Below are 23,202 nucleotides of genomic sequence, written 5' to 3'. Positions count from 1 at the left end.
TGATCGGAGGCAGTTCTGCTGGCACCAGTCCACAAACTCCTTGATCAGTTCTCTGTACGCCCTGTCCTCGTCACCCTGATGAGGCCGATGATGGCAGAGTCGTCAGAGAACGTTTGTAGATAGGAGTCTGAAGAGCTGTGCCTGAAGTCCGCAGTGTACAGGGTGAACAAGGGTTCCCTGCGGAATCCCTATGCTGCAGACCACCTTGTCCAAGACCAGGTCCTTTGTCCTCACATACTGTGGTCGGTTGGTGAGGTAGTCCAGAATCCAGGATGTGAGGTGGTGATCCACTCCTGTGCACTCCAGCTTGCCCCCCAGAAGCCCCAGTTGGATGGTGTTGAATGCACTGGAGAAATCAAAGAACATGATTCTCACAGTGCTATCCAGGTGGTGGCTTCACCAGGTGTGAAAGAGCTCTGTTCCGTAGGTAGATGATGGCGTCCTCCACCCCGATGCGAGTCTGGTAGGTGAACTGCAGCGGATCCATTGATGGTCTCACCAGGGGGCAGAGATGAGCGAGGACCAGATGCTCCAGTGTCTTCATCAGGTGTGATGTCAGTACCACCGGCCTGTAGCTGTTGAGTTCCTTTGGGTGCTGCGTCTTTGGTACCGGTACCACGCAGGATGTTTTCCACAGCTGTGGAACTCTCCCCAGTTTCAGGCTCAGATTGAAGACGTGCTCCACTATTCCACACAGCTGGTCTGCACAGGACTTGAGGAGCCTCGAGCTGATGCCGTCCGGACCAGCCGCCTTCCTCACATTGATCTTCCTGAGCTCATTTCTCACCTGGTCTGTGGAGAGAGACAGATTGGAGCACAGGGGCTGGGTGCTGAAGAGTGTGAGAGGAGGAGGGGGGATGATGTGGGGGGAGGAGGTGGGGGTGGTGGGGTTGGGGCAGGAGAAGCAGAAGCAGTGGGTGGTGACTGTGACCCAAGTGCTGTGGGAGGGGAGGAGAGACAGTGTACTGGACGTACAGACAAGGGGGGCTGCAGCAGGGGTGACTGGACCGGGGGAGGGGTAGGTGACTGATCAAACCTGTTGAAGAAAAGGTGCAGATCGTTCACCCACTTCTGGTCCCCCACGGCCCGGGAGCCCGGTTCCTTGTACCTAGAGATGGTTTTGAGGCCTCTCCAGACTCCACTGATGTTGTTCCTCTGCAGCTGGTCCTCTATCTTCTTCCTGTAGCTCTTCTTCCCCTCTCTGACCTTCCTCCTCAGCTCCTTTTGCACAGCCTTCAACTCCTCCTTATTTCCTGACTTAAAGGCCCTCTTTTTCTCCTTAAGATCCTTTATGTCAGGGTTGACCCAGGGCTTACATCCCAGCGGCATGAATAGTGACTCCTCTAACTTCAAGTAACCCTTGACTTCCCTGTCTCTCCATCCCTCCCCCTTCCCAATTCTCCGACTAGTCTGACTGTCCTCGTTTACATTTTATCTGTTTGCTTTGATGTTACCTTCTCCTAGCTAACAATGATCTATTCTGCATGTTTCTTGAACTTCATCCCCTTTGTTTCGTTTTCACACCTTACACTTCTTTATCTATCGCCCTCTCCCCTGACTGTCTGAAGAAGGGTCACGACCCAAAACATCACCCATTCCTTCTATCCAGGGATGCTGCCTGTCCTGCTGAGTTACCACAGCATTTTGTGTCTATCCATGATCAGACTCACAGATTGTCTCGTCATTTCTTCTCAGCTGGTATCCTTCTCTCCTGGGTTTATCATTTACCCTGCTCTTAACTTCTGACATTGTCATCACTACAACAATTCTTATTGAGGTCGATGCTTGGGTTCTGCAATGGAATGCTGATAACCCTTAAGATGTTCCAGGTATAACATTTGATAATGGTGGTAACTTATGATTCAAGTAAAATTCGTTTCAAATAACCACAGAGCAATTAGTAACTCAAAAGAGAAATCTTAGCTGAAGCATAATGTTATTATGAGAGAGGAATTGTCCTAGAGGAATTGTGTTTGAGAACATTGTGGCACAGTCTTTTTTTTTTAACTTTCCCTTGTCTTATTTCTGTTCTTTGTTGTACTTAGGTGGAAGATAAATTGACTTCTAATCAACATGAGCAGTTTTTCAAAGGAGTTCGAGTAAGATTACAAAAAAAAAGTATTGGGTTTTAGTATGTACATGTTAGTATCATGCACTGGGAATGCTTGGTAGTTGCTTGTTTGTGAGGTTGGTGGCACAACCTGCAAGAGGGGCACTGGCTGCCTAATTAGTGGAAAATAAAAGATTAATTCCAACAGCTGTTCTTCATATTGTCAAAATAATATTGTGTCTTTGTTTAGCGACGTGTGATCTTAATCAGATGTTTAGTAAACTTTATCTTCAGTTCTGTAGAAAGCCCTTTAGCTTGTGTTGAAGCTGAATTTATAAGTAATCTCCAGCAACAAATCTACTATTTGGAACTTGAAGCTGATTTTCTATATCCTTTTCACAGTACAATTGCTCCATTATTATTTTCATGGTATTTAGTTTATTCTTGTTATATGTACCAAGATATATTGAAAAGCTTTTGTTTGTGTGCTATCCAGTCAAAGAAAATTCTATACATGATTACAATCAAGCCATTGACAGTGTACAGTTAGAGGGTACAACATTTAGTGCAAGATAAAGTCCGATTAAAGATAGTGCAAAGGTCTCCAATGAGGTAGATGGGAGGTCAGCATCACACTCTAAATGAGGAGAGGACCTTTCAGTTGCCTGATAACAGCTGGGAAGAAACTATCCCTGAATCTGGCGGTACATGTTTTCAAACTTTTCTACCTCTTACCTGATGGGAGAGGGGAGAAAAGGGAATGACTAGAGTGAGACTGGTCCTTGATTGTGCAGAGGTAACATGAGGTGTAGATTGAGTCAATGAAGGGGAAGTTGGTTTACATAATGGTCTGGGATACATCCACGACTCCTTGTTAAAGAAAGGCAATAAGTTCTATGGTGTTGGTGATCTGCCACAAGTTCAGTGATTGAAGGAGCAGCAGTAAGAAGCTTACTCCTGTTCCCATGAGCTGATATACATGATGAAGCCTGGTTATTTATTGTGGGACATTTCCTCAAACTCCTGATCACGCATGAATCATCAGGTTGGGATACAGGCTGGACTAATGAAGCATCGTTTGTGAGAGTGGATGGGTCAATTATGTGACCCTTGAAGAAGCCCAGAGTGGGGAAAATCCAACCTTGTCTCTTTCAGTGCTAGAGCACGACCATGTGCGATGGTCTTCATGTTAAAGAAATGAAATTATAATAAAGCTATGTCAATGTTTCTTTTAATATCTTAACTAAAATATACTCGTGAGCAAACAAAGAAGTCCATCATGCTTCAACCAAAGGTGGAATCGGAAGCAGGGAGAATGTCACAGAAACTATGGGTAATTCTTAACTCTTTGAAAAATGTCCTTAAATCTCTGTTTTGTTACCTTAATTTCAAATGTGATGACATGAGGGAACTGCAGAGAAAGTTAATATCACATTTGGAAATAGGATATAACATCACTCCCATCCTCTTCCTCACCACACCTTGCCTTATCTCATCTCATAAGATGTTCAGTAAATTTATCTACACAGATCATTATATCATTGTATTATGAGATGGATAAGAAATCATTAAAAGTACTTAGACATCCCATGAAGAAACACTTCTCAAAAACAGGTAGAGACCAAAAACTGGTCGTATCAGGTGGAATTGAGTTGAAAGAATTGTGAATCAAATTCCACTACTGCAAAGCTGACCTAGCAGCAAGGGAAGTGGAGGGCTGTGGTGAGGTCAGTTTAGGTACCACTGTAGGAACTGCATAGAAACATATAAATTAAGAGCAGGTATAGACCATCCTGTCCTTCCATTTAAAAAAAAAAAAATCATAATTATTCATCCCAATTTACATCTTGGTCCTGTTATCTCCTTATTTATTTAGGGGTTTTATCTTATTGAATATCCCTCATGATTTTGCTTTAACTGTGGTAGATAACTGTGGTAGATAATTCCAAAGATTCACACTCTTTAGATTAAGAAATGTTTCATCTCAGCCCTAAATTTCCAACCCCATATCCTTGAGCTAATTCTGATTTTAATCTCCCACCATGGGGAAATGTTCTTGGTGTCAGGTCTGTTCTCATTGTTATAAATTCTGGTAATTTATATTTCTAATCATCCCAATCTCCCTTAATATCTTGGTCCTGTCATCCCAGGAATCAATCTGGTGCACATTCACTATAACTAAATATATATTGGAGCAAAGAAAGTGCTTTGCAAAGGCAAGGTAAAATTACTTGGACAGAGTTCACTTTAAATCTGACCTGTCTGTGTATAAAGACAGAAGGAAGGATTCCTTAAATTCAATGAATAGCCATCACAATTATTACTTTTATTAATGTTTCAATATATTTATGCTGCAAGTAAGAATGTCATTATTCTGTTATTGGTACATTTGATAATTAAACACTCTTGACACTTGACAATCTGTTATTTATGGCACTTGGGCACAAACTGAAGTTATACATTGTGGTGCAATACTTGCTTCACTGGTAGAATTACAGCTTTGAATTAGGACAGTATGCATTCACGCCAGAATCCAGCTATTTACAATACTTTGATGTTTAAGAATAAGGGGTAGGCCATTTAGAATGGAGATGAGGAAAAACTTTTTCAGTCAGAGTTGTAAATCTGTGGAATTCCCTGCCTCAGAAGGCAGTGGAGGCCAATTCTCTGAATGTATTCAAGAGAGAGCTAGATAGAGCTCTTAAGGATAGCAGAGTCAGGGGGTATGGGGAGAAGGCAGGAACGGGGTACTGATTGAGAATGATCGGCCATGATCCCATTGAATGGTGGTGCTGGCTCGAAGGGCCGAATAGCCTACTCCTGCACCTATTGTCTATTAAGGCACCTACACTTTATGTTGCAAGTGGAACTGTTTGAATGAGAGTTTCAGGCCCTATTTTCTCCCTCTAGTTGACATGAAAGTATTCAGCACTCACTAATAAGAATATGGGATTTTTTCTAGACAACTATTACTTCTCACAAAGATCCACGAGGAACAAATTATCAGAACTTTATCTTGTACAGAGTGAAATTCTGCAGCACCCAAATTGCTATCATCTTCGCTACATTACAGCAGTGACTATTCCTTTACATTTTGACATTGTGAAAGTAACTTTATTGGATGTAATTTTTTTTTCCTCATTATTAAAATTTTACTGTGCAAATACTGTAGAAAAAGTAAATAAGCATTCACTAGTATTTCCCATCCAGTGTTCGTCTATTTGTTCTTTTTCAGGAGCTGCATTCTCAAGTTAATGATTTGCACTTAGAATTGAAGCGCAAAGAGGCCCATTTAAACACATTGCAAATTGAAAAAGAGAGCCTCAGCAACAAGTTTAAACTATTCGATGGCAAGTTCGGTGATTATCATGTGTACACAAATATTATTTTACTGGGATGATTTCTTTATGCCTGGAAAAAGACTGTAATTAGTATACAGCTCTAATTTCTGGTTATTATCCAAATTGCTCCAGATGTAGATCTTAAAAACCCAACATTTTCATTTTGCCTGCATCAAAATGGCATCTTTATCTGCAGCATAAAATCACATCCTTCTCAGAATGTTGTAACCATAACTGCACAACTGTAACTCCCGTTGTGGTTTGGCCAATATTTTATAAAGCTATACCATAACCTCCCTACTCTTGTACTTTATGCCCTGAATAATGAACTCCATGTAGACTCCATTAAACACATTGCCCTCATCAATACATGCCCTCACCTTGAAAATTTGCCTGTTAGCAACATTCCATGCCACCTTTTTGCCCCACTGATCACATTTTTAAGTACCTCCTTCACTTTTTATACCTCTGATGGGCCTACCCTGTTTTCAGTTCTCCATACCAGTTGCATGCTTCTTTATATTTCCCTTTATTCAGTGTTCAATATCCTTTGATATCCTGCGTTTCCAAAATCTGCTGTCATTTTCGTTCACGCCTAGGAGATGACATTGATCCTTGACTCTCAATATTTCACATTGAAAGTTGATAACTAACAATTTACTTGTTGGTTGTCAACTTACCTGCCAGTAGCTGCCCTCAGTCTATTTTTTCCAGGTCCCATCTTGGAATTGACCTTTCCCCAATTCAGGATTGTTCTTACTAAATATCCATAAATACCTTAAACCATACAAAGTTATGGTCACTATTTCTGAAATGCTCTCCCACTAACGCTCAAACTATTTGATCAGCCACACTTCCTATGATCAGCTCCTTTTCCAGTCAGACCATCTTACAAGTGGCTCAAAGATCTCTCCTGAATACTCTTTAAAAATTCCACCCTCTCTAAACATCCCCAATATTAACTAGGAATGTTTTAATGAGGAAGTTGAAATGCCCATGTCCTATAATCCTATTACTTATCTCTGTGCGATCATGCTGACTGTAATGGTCTGTAGTCTACCCTCAGCAAGGAAACAGCCCTATTTTAGTTTCTACGTTTTACTTATTTAGCTCTTTGAAGTGCCTTCTTTAATATTCTTTCTCATTATTTCAGTGGTGGTCTTTAATTAATTCTGTAGTATCACTTCCTCTTTTACATGCCGCTTTGTCATACCTGAACATTTTATACACTGAAATGTTGAGTTGCCAGTTTTTCCCTTTTTTTCAACCATGTCTATGTGGTAACAACAATATCATATTCCTAAGTGCTGATCAATGCTCTTCATAAGTTCATACATGATAGAAGCAAAATTAGGCCCATCAAGCCTACTCCGCCATTCAATCGTGGCTGATCTATCTTTCCTCCTTAATCCCATTCTCCTGCCTTCTCCTCATAACCCCTGACACCTGTACTTTCTTCATCTGTTGTACTAGTCAGTCACCTTGCATTATTTTTATAAATCTTACCGTATCCTTCTTTGAACTCCATACTTGGACTGACCTAGTTTCCCATCAATATTTGATTGCACAACCACTTCAACTGTCCATCGACATTGTGCCCCATTCCCCAGCTAAGTTAGTTTAAACCCTTTCCAACAGCAGTAGCAAACCTCCCTCAAATCCATCCAGCTTGAACAGCCTCCACCATCCTCAGAAGTGGTCTAAGTGATCCAGAACGTTGAAGCCTTCATACACCATCCCTTTGGCCATACATTCATCTGACCTATTTTCTTGTTCCTAAATGTATGAGGATGTAGAATTGGAATTGATCCAGAGATTACAGCTCAGGGGTTGTACTCTTTAATTAATGACCTTGTTCTCCAAATTCAGGTTGCAGGTCCTCATCTCTCTTGTTATATCTATCATTAGTACCAAATGAACCATTTACCCTCCCCTTTTAATCGTGCCCGTGTCATGCCTGACACTGGCACCAGGGAGCAGCGTACTCGTCTCAGATCTTGTTAATGGCCACTGAAATCATCTCACTACAGCTCTCGTAATCCTTCTCCCCTTCCCTGTCCAGCAAAGCCAGATGTAGTGCCAGCAGCTTAGCAATTTCTGCTTTCCATTGATAGGCCATCCTCGCCAAGAGTATCTAACGCGGTACATTTGTTTGAGTGGGAGACAGTTGCTCCTGCACTACCTGCCTGCACCACCTGCTCCACCTGGTGGCCACCTATTGCTTTTTTTTGCCTGGGCAGCCAATAGCAATGGCGTGACCAGTTCACTAATCCTTCCATTCACAATGCCCTCGGCACTGTGTCCCTGATTTTCCACATAGTGCAGAAGGAGACTACCGCAGGGTTCTCCCACCGTGGATGACCCATAAATTAACATCTAATGCATGTGAGGGGATTTATGTCACTCCAAACACAACCCACAACAATCTCAAAGACCCTGTTTTTACATTGGGAATTAAAGCAGCAAAGGTAGAAAAACACACCTGTTGCCTCTCCCCAATCACCCTCTCACTAAAGCCCCCTCCCTCCACAAAACCTGCAAAATCACGCAGTCCAACTGATTGACAGTGAATGACTGAAGCTCAAGCCTGACAGTCAGACTGACATTTTGGCAAGGATCCTGGCAGAGAAAAGAGATTTATTGTGCAAACTTAAAAATACAAGGCCTGCAGGGAAAAGCCAGACCTCGTCTGAAGGTTTTTACCCTCACCACCAATAAATACCTCTGAATACCCAGGACAGGCAGTCAAAATGAATTGCAGCTTTCAGGTAAAATGTAGAGAGTGGATGGGAAATAATTAAATGGAATCAGGCAGATGTATTATCATCATTATTTTAAAGTCATCGACTCTTCTTGTAGCAGGAGAATATGTTGGAGATAAGGTTGGTATTTTAGCAAACAATGAAAAAGGCACTGAACTGGTACTTCTAAGGTAGTATAAGAAAATAACTGCAGATGCTGGTACAAATCGAAGGTATTTATTCACAAAATGCTGGAGTAACTCGGCAGGTCAGGCAGCATCTCAGGAGAGAAGGAATGGGTGACGTTTCGGGTCGAGACCCTTCTTCAGAATACCCATTGAAAGTTTGGATTCCGGCTCGCTTTTGTTCTGAATTGCTGATTACCAGGGCAGATTAATTATGATCATACTGAATGATGCGGTGGGTCTGAGGAACCAGGTGTCCTATTTGTGCTATTTTCTGTTCTTCTGAAGTTTAAAATTGCCAAGCAGTGCTAAGACAGGCACTTTACAGATTAGCACTCAAGTACTTTTTCACAAAAATCTCCATATCTCCTGTAAGATACTGTTTGCTAAAATCCATACTAAATTTCTGGAACGAAAAATTGGGAGCGAATTGAGTTATGAAATTAAGTTGCATGTGAACAGGCCATTCAGCCCCAAAAAAGACACAAAATGCTGGAGTAACTCAACTGGTCAGGCAGCATCTCCCAAGAACATGGATAGATGACATTTCAGATCAGGACTCTTCTTCAAAGTCTGAAGAAGACTTATAAAAAGGTTTTTGCAGTTGGATTACTGAGGCAGAATTAGAGTCAAGTGATATCACAGAGTGGAAATACTAATCTTGGTGATCAATTATCTTTGAAAGGACGAACAGTGTATTTCTTAATGTATAGTTGGAGGAAATTTCTGCTCATCCTGTACTGTATGTTGGACAAGTAGTACAACAATCTAGACAGTGAGATGATGGATGATGATGCGGTGCAAGGGCTAAGCGAAGCTCCTTGTCATGTTCTTGCAAGTTAAAGCTGCTACACAACAAGATATAGTTTTTTGATGAGTGAGGAAGGATATGCAGTAAATTACTGATTCCGGGACCTGGCCTGTTGGCCTTAATGTGATGCCCACCTATCTGCCAGCACTAACCAGATCGAGACTCGGAGAGCCATGAGTTAACCTCCTTGCTGTGAGTGCTCCTATGAAATGGAGCAGACCATAGTTAAAACAAGGCTTGAAGCAGTGTGTCCTGAAATTCCACCATTGGGATATCCTGATAGACCTTTGACTGTGCTCTCCTATCAACATAAGTTCATTAGTTATAGGAGCAGGAATAGGCCATCCAGCCCACCAAGTCTGCACCGCCATTCAATCATGGCTGATCTATCTTTCCCTCTCAACCCCATTCTCCTGCCTTCTCCCCATAACCCCTGACACCATTACTAATCAAGAATCTGTCAATCTGTGCCTTAAAAATTAGCCAATGGTCTCCACAGCTGTCTGTGGCAATGAATTCCACAGAATCACCATCCTCTCACTAAAGGCTCTGACTAACACTCTTTCAACTCTTGCCATTTCAAATAAGCTCAACAGGCTTAAATAATTTTTAAGAAGTAACAAATGTAATCTAAAAACATCTTAATGTTCTGGAACTGAATTAAAAATATTAACAAGGAGTGAAATGAAGAAGAATAAGTAAACCAATTACTTTAACCTTTTACTTGGCGCAAGCAGCCTAATTGCACCCCTTATCAGCATGTCACAGCTGCCCTGCCAGTGGAGTTCAGATGCACTTGTATCTGAACTCCCTCTCGTTTCTGTCTTCCACATTTCAATGCAGTGGTGTAGAAGTCAGAGATAAGCTGACTGGTGAGAAACAGGGGGTTTCCTACATAAGAGATGATCCAATTCATTAAATGGTGCCTCACCTTAGCAACATAATTTATTACTAGAGGTGTGTGAAGATAATTCTAGATTATCCTGCAATGCTCTCGCATGAATAGGCTTCATAATTAGTATTTAAGAATATTGTTTATTTACAAACTGCAGATTCTCATTCAAGGGAAAAGCAGTCTCATGTGGAAGAGATAATGCAGCTGAAGAAGATGAAGGAGCTCGGAGATAGGGAGCTTTCACACAAAGAAATGGAATTACTGCAGAGCAAACAGGAACTGGAAAGGCAGATCACCACCCTAAAGAATACTGAACACAAGGTTATCACAATAAAGGAGCAAGTAAGTTCAGTGTGGCTACCACAGATAAACTTAAGTCGTGTTAGTTCAAATTAAAGGGCAAAGTATTCTGAGTGGACTGAACATGTGTGTAAACGGGCAAATGGCATGTCTACTTAATTCCAATGGAAGATAAACTTTGCCAACCTGGTTTTGTTTCCACTTATTGTAGGACTCGGATTACAATTTTGAGGTGCACATAAAAGTGGTCCATCCATTAAAGATCTCACATAATAAGTGTGGGGAGAAATTATAACTTCATGCAGGCTCATTTGAGAGCACCCGATGTTCACTCTTCCTCATTTTTCTAAAGCATTATCTCCCAGATTCTTAAGCAAAGGAATCATCTGATTCCCTGCCCTCCACAACCCGGTTCCATTTTAGTGCTCGGAGCACACATTTAAATGAGACATCAAATATATCAAATATGTTAGCACTGGGAATAGTAGACAGTCTGGAGGAAATACAAAATTATCTCCAGAAGTGAGAAAACCCAGCAATAGTACAGTTAATTCTTTCAGCCTAAATTGTAATGTATAAATCAGTTGATTTCGAAGAACCATATTGAGACTGCAAAGACCCAAAATAAACAGAGGATAAGCTGATAACCAGGAAAACTCTCACACAGAAGGCAAATAATAATTTATTCCTCATCTAACCTTGCTAGCCTTCCCTTTCAGGCTGATTAATTATTCACCTCACTTCCCATTGTGCCACCCCACTTTTCCACCACCACAACTACCACCTCTAAGTCTTTGAGCCTAGCAATAAATAATTTGTAAAGAGAAAATTCATGTAGAAAACTAGTTCTGTACTAATTGAACAGAATGGCCTTTTATTCTTTTTTGGTTTCAACTTCTATTATATAACTCCAAGATGCCCTTCTCTACTGCATCCATAGCACAAGACTAATATACCAGTAATTTCAGATCCCAGCAACATCCTCTTTATGCTCAGTCAGAGAGTCATGCAGCACGGAAAAATGCCCTTTGCCCACTGTCTCTGTGCTGACAATCAAGTGTCCACTTCCATTCCTCCTGTACTAAGCCTTTTTCTATTCTCTTTACATTCCTGTCAACTTCCCACCTGAGCTACCATTCTTTTATGCACAAGGGACAATTTGCAGTGCCCAATTAACCTACCAATTTGCAAACCCTTGGGATGTGGAAGGAAACCCATCAGGGCGGGTACGGGTGTCACGGGTTATGGGGAGAAGGCAGGAGAATGGGGTTAGGAGGGAGAGATAGATCAACCATGATGAATGGTGGAGTAGACTTGATGGGCCGAATGGTGTAATTCTGCTCCTATCAATTATGACCTTATGGTTACAGGCAACTCCACACACAGCAACAGAGTTCAAATGTGGTTTGCTGGAGCTGTGAGGCCGCAGCTCTTTATCTACTGTTCCTCTGCTAAATGCCTAGACTTTAAACTCTTCTCAAAGACTGCATGACCCTGAACATCTTTCCAACAACATAATACCATAGCTTTCTAATTCTAGACTCCTAGGTTCAAAGGCCATTCTCACAGCTAATAAATGAGAGTCCTCATCATGTTGATCAGTACAACAGAACATACAGGTTTTACACGGTTCACTTTGAGTAACGCCAAAAAGTATTCAATCTTTAAAACAACAATTTCCAACGTTCTAAAAGTGCTTTATAAAATCATGTTGAAAATCTTCTGATTTTATGTGGAAATTGAAATCATGTAATTGCAGTTCATTTCTTTAAATTGGCTATATCCAGATTGGACAAAGATCAGAACAAGAGAAAATTATTGTGAAACAACTAAGAGAAGAGCATCTGAACCTTTTAAAAGTGCAGTCAGCTCTCCATGAAATGGAGGAAAAATACCGTTACAATACAGCTGCCATGCAGGATAAAATCTCACGTGATTACAGGTACTGTCTTAGAGAGAGAGAGAGGAGAACGGTGAACTTGGAGATGTGTGGCCAAAGATAAAGAATATTGAAAGAGTATTTGCTTGTTTTTGCTTCCCTCAAACCACTGTAGTAGTAATTTGCACTTCATTACTGCCTTAAATACTTTTAGAAAGGAAAAATATACCATTTGACATGTAATTTACTGTTTTCCAGGCATAGGGTAGATTGCATAGGGTAGAGCACATGACCTGAGACAGATATATAGCCATCGAGTCCCAGAAGAACAGTTCTGAGTTTAAAGTGTTTAATTGGCTTAAGCACCAGGACAGGAACAATGAAATTCCTACTTGCTGCACCTTGACAGGCACTTGTAATGAAACAATACAACAGATAAATATACAATAAATTAGTTATTCTAGGTAAACCAGACCAGCTTTTAGCTTTCAAACAGCAATATGCAATTGATTTTAGACAGTCAGTATAATTAATACAAGTCAACAGTAAAATATGCACTTCAGTCCAAACTTGCCTATTTTTATTTTTGGCTGTGTTCTTCAACAGCTGCTTCCCATCACTGTCCCTCCGGGGGCAACTACATTTTATTAATTCCATTATTGTGAGTGATGATTTGATGTCTTGACCTCCTATACATTCCTGATAACATGCAGCCAATAGAAGTTATGGGTCAAGAGAGTCTGCCATCTTTCTTTCTGTCCAATAACTAAACTCTCGTTAAAATTTGAGACACAAGAGACTGCAGATGCTGGTATCGAACAAAAACAGAGTGCTAGGGGAACTCAGCACATCAGGCAGCATCTGTGGTGAAAACAGACAGATGACATTTCAGATCAGGACTTTTGTTCTTCAAAATTATCCATTTATTAATTAACACATGGCAGCAAAGCAAGAGGACAGTTAATATCTTCAACTTCACATAAAGAAATGAAAATGCTAGCTTTGGAAAGTTATGTTGTGGATATTTTTTCATGTCTACTTGAGCAGTGAAATTTGTGATTCGAGGTGAGATTTTGTACACCAGCCCCTTCAACCACCACCCCCCCCCCCCCCCCACACACACACACACACAACCCCTCAACAACTTCCTTAACGACTTGAGAAACATCCCTCTGACATTTGCACTCAACATCATTTTCAATTCTAAATGTTATATTTTATGATGCATGTTAAGATGTTGGAGAAAGGTCTGTACAGAACAAGATATTGTTATGTCCTGTTCCCCCACCAGAGATGAAATCCGTCTCCTTCATCAACAGCTGCGTGAGAAAGATATGATGAGGAAACAGGATTGTTTCCTCAGAAGCAAGATGACAGATGATTGTACCACTTTGGTCAAGGAGAATATCCAGATACATACACAGATTCTTGAGCTCAAAAAGCAAATGGACAGGGTATGTAGAAACTCTTCCTTTGCATTAAAACTAGGTTGAGTGATTAATCTGAGCCGGATATTTGGATTTGATTAAAGTTAGCTACTTGATAAAGTTGAGGTCTGATTCAAGTTACTGATTTTGAGGAATATTGGTTCAAAGAATGAGGGAAATTTTAAATTTAGAAACCCTAGGTCAGTGGTAAATGCAAAATAATGATACTTCATTTATATTATTTATCTCAACTTTGCAATATGACAAATATATTGAAGTGTTTTATATAATTCAGTGCAGGTATAAGTTACTATGAACTATTGTATTTAGATAGCTTGGATTCATAGTCAATATTGTTTTATTTGCTGGCAAGGCTGGCATTTATTGTCTATCCCTCATAATATACTAAGCCACTATGGAAGACAAAAGTAAGCACATAGATCAGTCTGGTCTCAAATATAGGCCAGAGAATTTACAGATGGAAGATTTCCTTTTCTGAAGCATATTCAAGAACTATATGGGTCTTTATATAAATTGGGTTTTTTTGTGGTCATTTTTACTGGAATTAGCGTTTTGTTACAAATCTCATTGAATTATTTGAAGATAAAATTCCAGCAGCACAGATCAGGCTCCATATACCAAACCAGTAATGTAAAACTGTGTAACTATACCATAATGGGAGACATGGAAAAAACTCATTGAAAGGAGGAGAAATGCAGTGATTACTGGATCAACTGACTTCTAATCAGTTAAGAAGACGCTATAGCATAATTCTAAAATAATAATGTGAAAGGGAACTAACTGAAGAGATAGAGCTTTCTGGAACCATGATTTTGAGCTATTAATTAGCTGTCTGAAAACAGTGATGCAATTGTCAGGCAGTGATAGAAAACCAATAAATTCAGTTAGTCAAGTCACATTGTCGGACTGGCAAACACCTCCCATGAGACTCCAGTGAAGGAAGGAATTTAATATTCCTACAAACACAAGCAACTACCTTTTGAAACTCCTACATGCAAAACATTGCTTCATGGCCTCATTGTATTCCCAGACTAGGGTTCAGAGAAGTCTGCAATTGCATTTTGGAAGGCTATGATTATGCAAAATTTATGGTCCAGAACTGTCCCATGATTAAAAATTGATGAATTTTATGTGAAATTAAGCCAGCAAATAAAGTAATCGCAATTATCTTTTGGTACCACTCTAATCTTGTGCTTCTAATGACTTTTTTTGTTCTCGCCCAAAGCCAGTAACGCGAATCACTGTCAGGTTCCACGGTCCTACAAGTTCCCAGTGTCTCGCCTCAAGTGAAGAAGAACCTCGGTCATGATTTCAACTGGTTGACACTTTCCCCTTGTGATAAACTCCCTCAAAATTGGGATGGTCTAATCCAAAACCCAGAGATACAGAAGATAATTGTTGTTCTAGTTGAGGTTGACCAAACCAAAAGATACCTTGATACTGCTACATGGCACATTTACCACCTAGGGTACTGGGGAATTCCAAATAATTTAATTCCATTAAAGAGTCTCTTCCTGGGTATGGCAAGCAATAAGAAATAATAATAATGTTTTATGAAAGAGATTTTTCTACTTTTTACTCTTACTTTTTATCAATGACATTGTTGCACTGTGTGTTGCAGGAGAGGATGGTAAAAGAAGAGACGGATATTTTCCATACTTCAAGTGCTGTTCGGCTGATTACTATAAAAGACCATAAGCAGCAGCTGGAGTATGAGGTGAAGAGACACAAGGAACGCCTGGAAATTGAGAAAAATAGGTTTAAGGAACATATGGAAAAGGTAATTGATGGAAACTGGCCTTTAAAATATTTCAACGTAAACAAAGTAAATAAATTCAGATAAAGACTTTGTGCCCTTTTTTGTAAATGAGCATTTGCAGTTCCTCGTTTCTAAATAAATTCAGAGATTTGATTAGCTGATATATTTACTGTTATACTTGTACAGTATGTTCTGGGAAATTCTGCATTGTGTTATGTTCATTAATGCTCACTTGTTTAGTACTGACCTTATTATTTATTTTCCTTTATAAACACAATGACAAACATTAATGAAACAGGATGAGAAAGTGACAGTTTTTGCCTTCTATAGGCCTATTGAAGAGGAAATCTTCAACCATCTGGAGTTAAAGCCAAAAATGCATTTGGGTAAATAGGGTTTCTAAACTAAGAGTAGGGTAAATAGGGTTTCTAAACTAATTTCAACTTACTTTCAATATATTCCCTCAGATTCTGCTCCTTGAACAGGGGAAGACCTCACTGGAACTGAACAAAGCCACTGTGCTCAGTCGTGTAGCTGAGGAACAAAGCAGAATTGCAAATACCGAAGAGGAGAACTTGCAGTTGCAAAGGTACAAGGGCCTGCTGGTTGACCTCGTGACTGACTTACAGAAGCAGGTATCTTATTCTTAACCTATTTACTCATTATCTACAATTACTGATCAACTGAAAACCTCTCCCTTCATATTACAGAGACCAAATGCTTTCTTCAGATTATAAAGCAGTTTTATTAACTAATTGATACCCTCTACTTTTACAGCTGACAATTGGAAATTTTTGTTTTTAATACATCCAAGAATACAAAGTTTGAGGTTGCCTATAATGCAGATCATTTATATATTGCTTGGTTTTAATAGCCTGGTTTCCTTACCACAGTTTGAAAGTGTCCTATCCTATATTATGTTGTCCAGCACCTCCTGTGTCCAGCATATTTTAAATCTGTGGTAAAATCTGCACTAATTAACTCATTCTAACCAAGATCTAACTAAGGTTTAACATTAACCAAGATCTGTACTACTTGGCCAACAGCTACTTCAACCAAGAGCGTTTCTGACGACATTACTGAAATTTAGGGTTACCGGCAGTTCTCAGAACCTTCCAGCTTCCATTCCGTAACTCCTGCTCAGAGGAAGATGCACGTAGGAGATTTTAGAGGTCAGGTCTGATGTGGTCTGGCACCAGCAGATCCCAAGGATGCCAAATAAAGAGTTTCAACCAATCGTGCTGATGAAGCTAATCACTATTATCTTTCCCTATATTCCTTGATGTCAATACTACTCAACTGTTCATCCAACTCCATGCTAAATTACATTAAAGCCAATCCTTCTGTTGCCATACAAAGCGTTCCACGTTCTCATCAAATATCATTTGTTTTTTAATCTAACTTTCTCACTACTTGGATTAATGTTGAATGCATTTTCTTCACAATTTTTATTCGTATCCATTCATTTTCTTAAACACCACATTTGGATCAATTTTTGCCCTTTATATCCGCAAATAAAAGTTTTGGGGTTATTCTAATGAATGCTGGAGAGATGGACTGTGATTAGGAGATTGGTGAATGAGGGGCTTGACCGAGGTTCAACAGATGGGCGTCTGAAGGAGTTTTTAAGTAAGGGATTAAAATAAAGAAGCCTATCTGAGTCATTCTCCTGATACTGGACTGGGAACATTTGGGAAGCCCCCCTTTAAATAATACTATTGCAAAATAGCTAGCTTTTAATAACATTTCAAAAAGAGCTCCTGCCAAAGAACCTACTCGGATCCATGTGAACATATTTTCTCGGCAATGAACAACAAGAACTTGCAATAAAGGTGCACGACTGTTGCAAAAGATGTAATTTTGTGACCAGAAGTTCCTGGTTGATTTTATCTGAAAATGAAAGTGATCATGTTCAATTTGGGGAAAAAAGTCAATATTGTATATTAAAAAAATCAGCAGTGTGCGTCTGAATTTTAAGTCCATTGATTTATTTAAAGTGGCTGGTTCTGATTCATTCTCTACCTTTTCAAACCTCTGGTTTCCCTCTACCCTGACTCTCAGTCTGACGAAGGTCTCGATCCGAAACATCACCTATTCATTTTTACCAGAGATGCTACCTGATACGAAGGTAGACACAAAACCTCTGAAGGAATAGGTGATGTTTTGGGCTGAGACTGATCCGAAATGTCACCGATTACTTTTCTCCAGAGATGCTGACTGACCCGCTGAGTTACTCCAGCATTTTGTGTCTATCTTCAGTGTAAACCAGCATTTGCAGTTCCTTCCTACACAATTTGTTAAAAGTGGTCCTTGTGAATATTAATCTCTCACAGTGATTCTTCCATGCACTTTGGATAAATATCAGCCACTTACACTGTTTCTCTATAAAATAAAAAAATAATTGCCTGAAAGCCAGTCCATATTATTTTTAAATCTTTGTCCTTGAAACTTCTCAGAAATAATAGGCTAGACTACAAAGCAAGAGGTGTATATGCTCCCCGCACAAAGGACTCCCTGCAGAAATGCCAAAACCCATTCCAGTTCAGGAGTTACTGTTAACTCAAATACTCCGTATTTGAATAACCATATTAGGAATTACCTTAAACAATTGTTCCAAATGCCTCAGAAAAATTGAGTAGCTCATAGTTTTCTTCCAGACATGGGTTGAAATTTTGCCCAGATTGATCAACAAAGTCTTCAATTCATAGTCATACGACATGGAAACAGGCCCTTCAGGCCAATGCCCATGCCAACCAAGATGCCCCATCTACACTAGTTCCACCTGCCCACATTTGATCCAATCCCTCTAAATATTTCCTCTCCAGGTATCTGTCTAAATGTCTTAAATGTTGTTATAGCACCTGCCTCAACTACCTCCTCTGGCAGCTCGTTCCATCTCCCCACCAACTTCTTTGTGAAAAGGTTGCTCTTCAGGTTCCTATTAAATCTCCTTCCCATCTTAAACTTATGTTTTCTGGTTCTTGATTCCCCTACTCTAGGTAAAAAAAACAACTCTGTGCATTCACCCTATCTATCCCCTTCATGATTTTATACAGCTCTACAAGATCACACCTCGGCCTCCTGCGCTCCACGGAATAAAGTCTAACCTGCCCAACCTCTCCCTGTAGCCCAAGCCCTTGAGTCCTGCCAACATTCTCATAAATCTTCTCTGCACTCTGCAGCTTCATGGCATCTTTCCTACAGCAGGATGACCAAATTTGAACACAATACTCCAAATGTGGCCTGATGACATCTTGTACAACTGCAACATAACATCCCAACTTCTATACTCAATTTCCTGACTGATGAAGGCAAGCATGCCAAATGCCTTCTTCACCACCCTATGAATGAATGAATGAATGAATAAGTTTATTTGCCAAGTATGTGCATATACAAGGAATGTGCCTATTTACCTATGACACCACTTTCATGTCTATTCATTACTTACCATGTGATCATTTTGGATGTAAAAAAACAGTGTCAATGGGTGGGAGGCTGGTATGTGCGATTGGCTGTGCAACATCTACAACTCTCTGTGATTTCTAGCGGTCTTGGAAAGACCAGTTGCAAAACCAAGCTGTGATACATCCGGGGAGGATGTTTTCTATGGTGAATCTGCAGCAGTTGCTAAAAGTCAGCCAAACTTCTTTATATTAGAGGATTGTGCATGCATCTGCATGGACATGGGTTGATTGGGGTGGTCATCATGGTTTTCTATGTGAGAGATCGTGTCTCACAAATTTCAGTGATTTTTTTTGAAGAAGTAACCAAGAAGGTTCACGAAGATGAGGCCGTAGACACAGTCTACATGGACTTCAGCTAGGCTTATGATAATGACCTGGGAGCGCCGCACAATGGCTGCCTCACCTACAGTCTGTCCATTCTTTTCAAACTTTTTTTTGTTGCTTTTGGTAAGTTTTAAAAGTTTGTGTAAATGTTCTCTGTTTATTTTGAGGGGGTCGGGGGAAACTTTTTTTTCAATCTCTTACCTTGCCGGAGACGCAATTGTTTTGCGGGTCGTATCTCCAGTCGCTTGTGGCCTAACATCGTGGAGCTGGAGGCCTTGCCAGGGACTAACTTTGAGCCCCACCGTGGGGCCGTGGACTGACGTCAGTTCAGAGCGTGCGTTCCCTTGCCTGGGATCGACACTCCAACGCGGCCAGCAGACTTTAATATGGCCTAGCTCGCAGTCTTGGATTGAGACCGGTCAGGAGCTCCAAAAGTGGCACGAGGTTCGACTAGTCCCGACCCGGGGTAGATCACCCGGCGCAGGGAGCTGAGATCCCCCCCCCCCCCCCAGATGCAGGGGCTGGATCGTCCCGATGAGGAAGGCCCACTGCCGGCTATGGGAGTCAAGATCGTCCCTTCAATGGAAGGTTAGAGGCCCCCGACTGTTGGAGGACAAAGAAGGGAGAGATTAAACTTTTTTTCACCTTCCATCACAGTGAGGAATGTGGAGGAGTCACTGTGGTGGATGTTCATGTTAAAATGCATTTTGTGTGTCTTGTTGCTTTTTATTGTTATGACTGTAGGGCAAATGAAGTTCCCCATATGTTGCGAAACATACTTGGCTAATAAAGTATTATTGTTATTGTGATTATATAGTAGGTTGCTAAGGAAGGTTAGATTGCATGGGATACAGGGAGATCTAACTAACTGGATACAGAATTAGCTTCATAGTCAGAAGTAGAATGTGGTGGTGGAAGGTTGTTTTTTGGATTGGAAGCCGTTGACTAGTGGTGAGCCTTGGGGATTAGTACTAGTCCCATTGCTCTTTGTCATTTATATCAAAAATGTGAATAAGAATGTATACGATATAATTAGTAAGTTTGCAGATGATAGTAAAATAGGGTTGCTTAGTAGTTGAAGATGGTTGTCCAGAATTACAGCAGGATCTTGATCAGCTGAGGAAATGCATCAAGGAATAAATTGTAAATGAAGTTTGATTAGGACAAATGTGAGTTGTTGCATTTTGTGAAGTCAAACTGGGGCAGAACCTTTATAGTGATTGGTAGCCTGTGGAGTGTTGTAGAGCATAGATTCAAGGTGAGCGGGAAAAGATTTAATAGGAATCCGAGGGGCAACTTTTTCACACATTGGGAAGTGAGTATATGGAATGAATTACAAGAGGAAGTAAACGTGACAGGTACAATAGTAACACATAAAAGGTGGACAGGTACATAGACAGGAAAGGTTTGGAAGGACATCGGACAAATGCAAGCAAATGTGACCATCTTAGATTGGGCATCTTGGCCAGCATGAATAGGGAGGGCTGAATGACTTATTTTGGTGCTGTATGACTCTCTGGCTTTAAAAACTTAGTGAATTTCCTTCAGATTCTTTAGCCTCCCTCCCATCCATCCCAAAATCCAGCAACCCACCCCAGCCCAATAAGCCAAAATGTGCCTCAATGATTAGTTTCTGCCTTCCTATACAGAAATCCATTAAATGATTTTGCCACCTGTTTCTCCTACTGACTGTCCTCTTCCTGGAATTTGACCACAGCTTCAAGGCTAAGGCAGGATCAAGGCCTGAAGTCAGCTGTACATCAAGACTCAGTCAATTTTAACCCTGAGATTAAAAATTCAATATCATGCTCCTAATTCATTAATGGATATAACTTCAAATTCTGGGAAGTATTATGTCATCTATTCAGCATACTGGCTGGTGCCATGAGGAATAATGTGAGCTTTTGGCATTGGATTGAAAGGAGCACTATCAGATTGTCAGCCATTGTACACCTCTTTCAATTTAATCAGACTGCTGCAATTGATTTTCTTGTTCAGAATGTTCATACAGGAACATGTTGTAGTTTACAGGAAATGATTGGTAAAGGTTTTGATTATTTTTGTTTTAGTGGGAGGACGGTAAGATATTTTAAGGAATAATATTTCTTTTTCATCTGAAAATGGTTTACGTGATAAGTTACTTGTTATTTAATTATCACTTTAACTATTAGCTTTTGTGATGAATTTATCACTAACCGAACCACCTTATAAATGTGTGACTGGAGACTGGGAATAATTCAATTGGATTGCTGTTGGTAGCACCAGAAATATTAGAGGGTTTCAATAAACAACCATTTGTCCATTTACAAAGTGAAGTGTGCTGAAATTGCAATCATGTCAGGAAATACCATGTTGCATCCTCCGTTAATTAACGTGGTTTTACCTGCACCTAGAGATTTAAGAATGTCCATCACAAAAATCAATTAGAAAATGTGGCCTTTCATGCCAATCTGACTAGATCTTGGCATTATTACCTCCTAGCCTAAAGCCTTGAGTTCAAACCACAGTGGGATTTGTGTACACAATATGTATACAGCAGGGTTTATGTATACAGCAGAGTTTGTGTACACAATACAGGATGAAACTTCAGGAGACTGTTGGATCCTGTGCCAAGGCTTGATCTGTAATACTACTGCTATGATCAGGCAGCAGGTTGAAAATTTAATGTTTGGTGTGGAAAAATATGCATTTTTATTGGGTTTTATTTGGGATTTTTTTTAATTTGATTTAATGGAGACGCAGGACAGCTGCAGATGCTGGAATCTAGTGCAACAGACAATCCGCTGGTAGAATTCACTGGGTAAAGCAGCATCTGTGGAGGCTAGGGAATGCCCATAGTTTTGGGTTGACACCCTGCATCAGAACTGAGAGTTCAGAGGGCAGGGGGCCATTATATAGTAGGGGGATGGAGGGTTGAGACAGAGTCTGTGGTGGGTGATGTGTGGGACAAAGACGAGGGGGAAAGATGGGCAGATGGAGTCAATCGGTAGAGGAGGGGTATGGGGGTGTTGAGTCAGTGGATGATCAGTGGAAACAGATAAAGGACAGAATGATGGCCAGATGCAATCAGATGATGGTGAGATAGGGATAGGAAAGGTGAGCCAAGGGAGAAAACCCAAGTGGAGAGGAGCATGGGTGATGGACAGATGGACCCAGGTGGGATAATGTCTAGGTTATGGAAATGGTGGAAAGATAGAAGACATGAGAGATAACCAAGGAGGACTGATTTACTGAAATTTTGACTTGGAATTTTTGTTCTTGGCCAGTCATATTGATTTAAATTGAGAAAACAACCCTAAAAGCAATAATTGATATTTACCTGCTCAACTCATTTATCACAGCTTTCGAGGAAGGAAGATGAGCTCTCTCGAATCTACTCTGAGATACATTTAATTGATGAAGACATTTCCACTCTGAAATCCCAGAAAGCACTGGAGCATTCTGTTGAGTCTGAAAGATGGAAGGAACTTTCCAGAGTGTCCAGTTTGGCAACATTAACTGGGCCAATGAGCAGGAGTGGTAGAAAATTTGTTTGTTAAAGTTTTTGACAATGTGTGGTATAAGTTGTAGCTTTTATAGATGAAATAAGTAAACTAAATTCTGTGCAATCCAAAATATCATGATAAGAATTTCTATTTGACAATTAGCTGTAATATGCTGTTTGTAACATACCTGCATTTTGTTAGCATAACATTGTAAACTACTACTTTGTGACAAATACTATGAACAAATAGCATTGCTGTCTGCTTCCTTGAACAAACTCAAGTACATTTGACACCTGGTTGGTTCCATTGCCTATCATCTTATCTGAGAGCACCATAGCTCAAGAACCAATTTGTAAATTATCAAAAGCCTTTCCCCCAAGTCTTCACTTCTCAGCTCAATTCACCAGCAATTTTTCCATGTTAGAAACATGTTTACACTTTCTATCACTATGTTAGATATTTTGCTCTCTCTGATCCTCACCTTCCTTCTCTCTTGCCCTTCCATTCAAATTGCATCGAA

General features: G+C 40.3%; 1 protein-coding gene across 1 annotated transcript; it reads left to right on the top strand.

The window, feature by feature from the left end:
- Positions 1–511: 511 nt before the first annotated feature.
- LOC144593922 (uncharacterized) lies at positions 512–22,736 on the top strand. The gene is made up of 9 exons (XM_078400054.1): positions 512–547; positions 2,046–2,099; positions 5,286–5,400; positions 10,181–10,365; positions 12,111–12,265; positions 13,494–13,656; positions 15,272–15,430; positions 15,877–16,044; positions 22,539–22,736. Exons 1-9 carry the CDS (start codon positions 512–514, stop codon positions 22,734–22,736), a joined length of 1,233 nt encoding a protein of 410 aa, XP_078256180.1.
- Positions 22,737–23,202: the final 466 nt, after the last annotated feature.

The sequence above is a fragment of the Rhinoraja longicauda genome, chromosome 5, assembly GCF_053455715.1.
Source record: "Rhinoraja longicauda isolate Sanriku21f chromosome 5, sRhiLon1.1, whole genome shotgun sequence".
In the NCBI taxonomy this organism is placed as follows: domain Eukaryota; kingdom Metazoa; phylum Chordata; class Chondrichthyes; order Rajiformes; family Arhynchobatidae; genus Rhinoraja; species Rhinoraja longicauda.
Note: the sequence above shows the minus strand (reverse complement) of the source record. Positions and strands in the feature narration are given on the sequence as shown.

What these genes read in the sequence shown, in the direction of transcription:
- LOC144593922 (XM_078400054.1), top strand. Translation starts at nt 512, where the DNA reads ATGAGCGAGGACCAGATGCTCCAGTGTCTTCATCAG. An exon ending in TGCTCCAGTGTCTTCATCAG is followed by an intron (nt 548 to 2,045) that starts GTGTGATGTCAG and finishes TGTTGTACTTAG; the next exon opens with GTGGAAGATAAATTGACTTC. An exon ending in AAAATCTCACGTGATTACAG is followed by an intron (nt 12,266 to 13,493) that starts GTACTGTCTTAG and finishes TTCCCCCACCAG; the next exon opens with AGATGAAATCCGTCTCCTTC.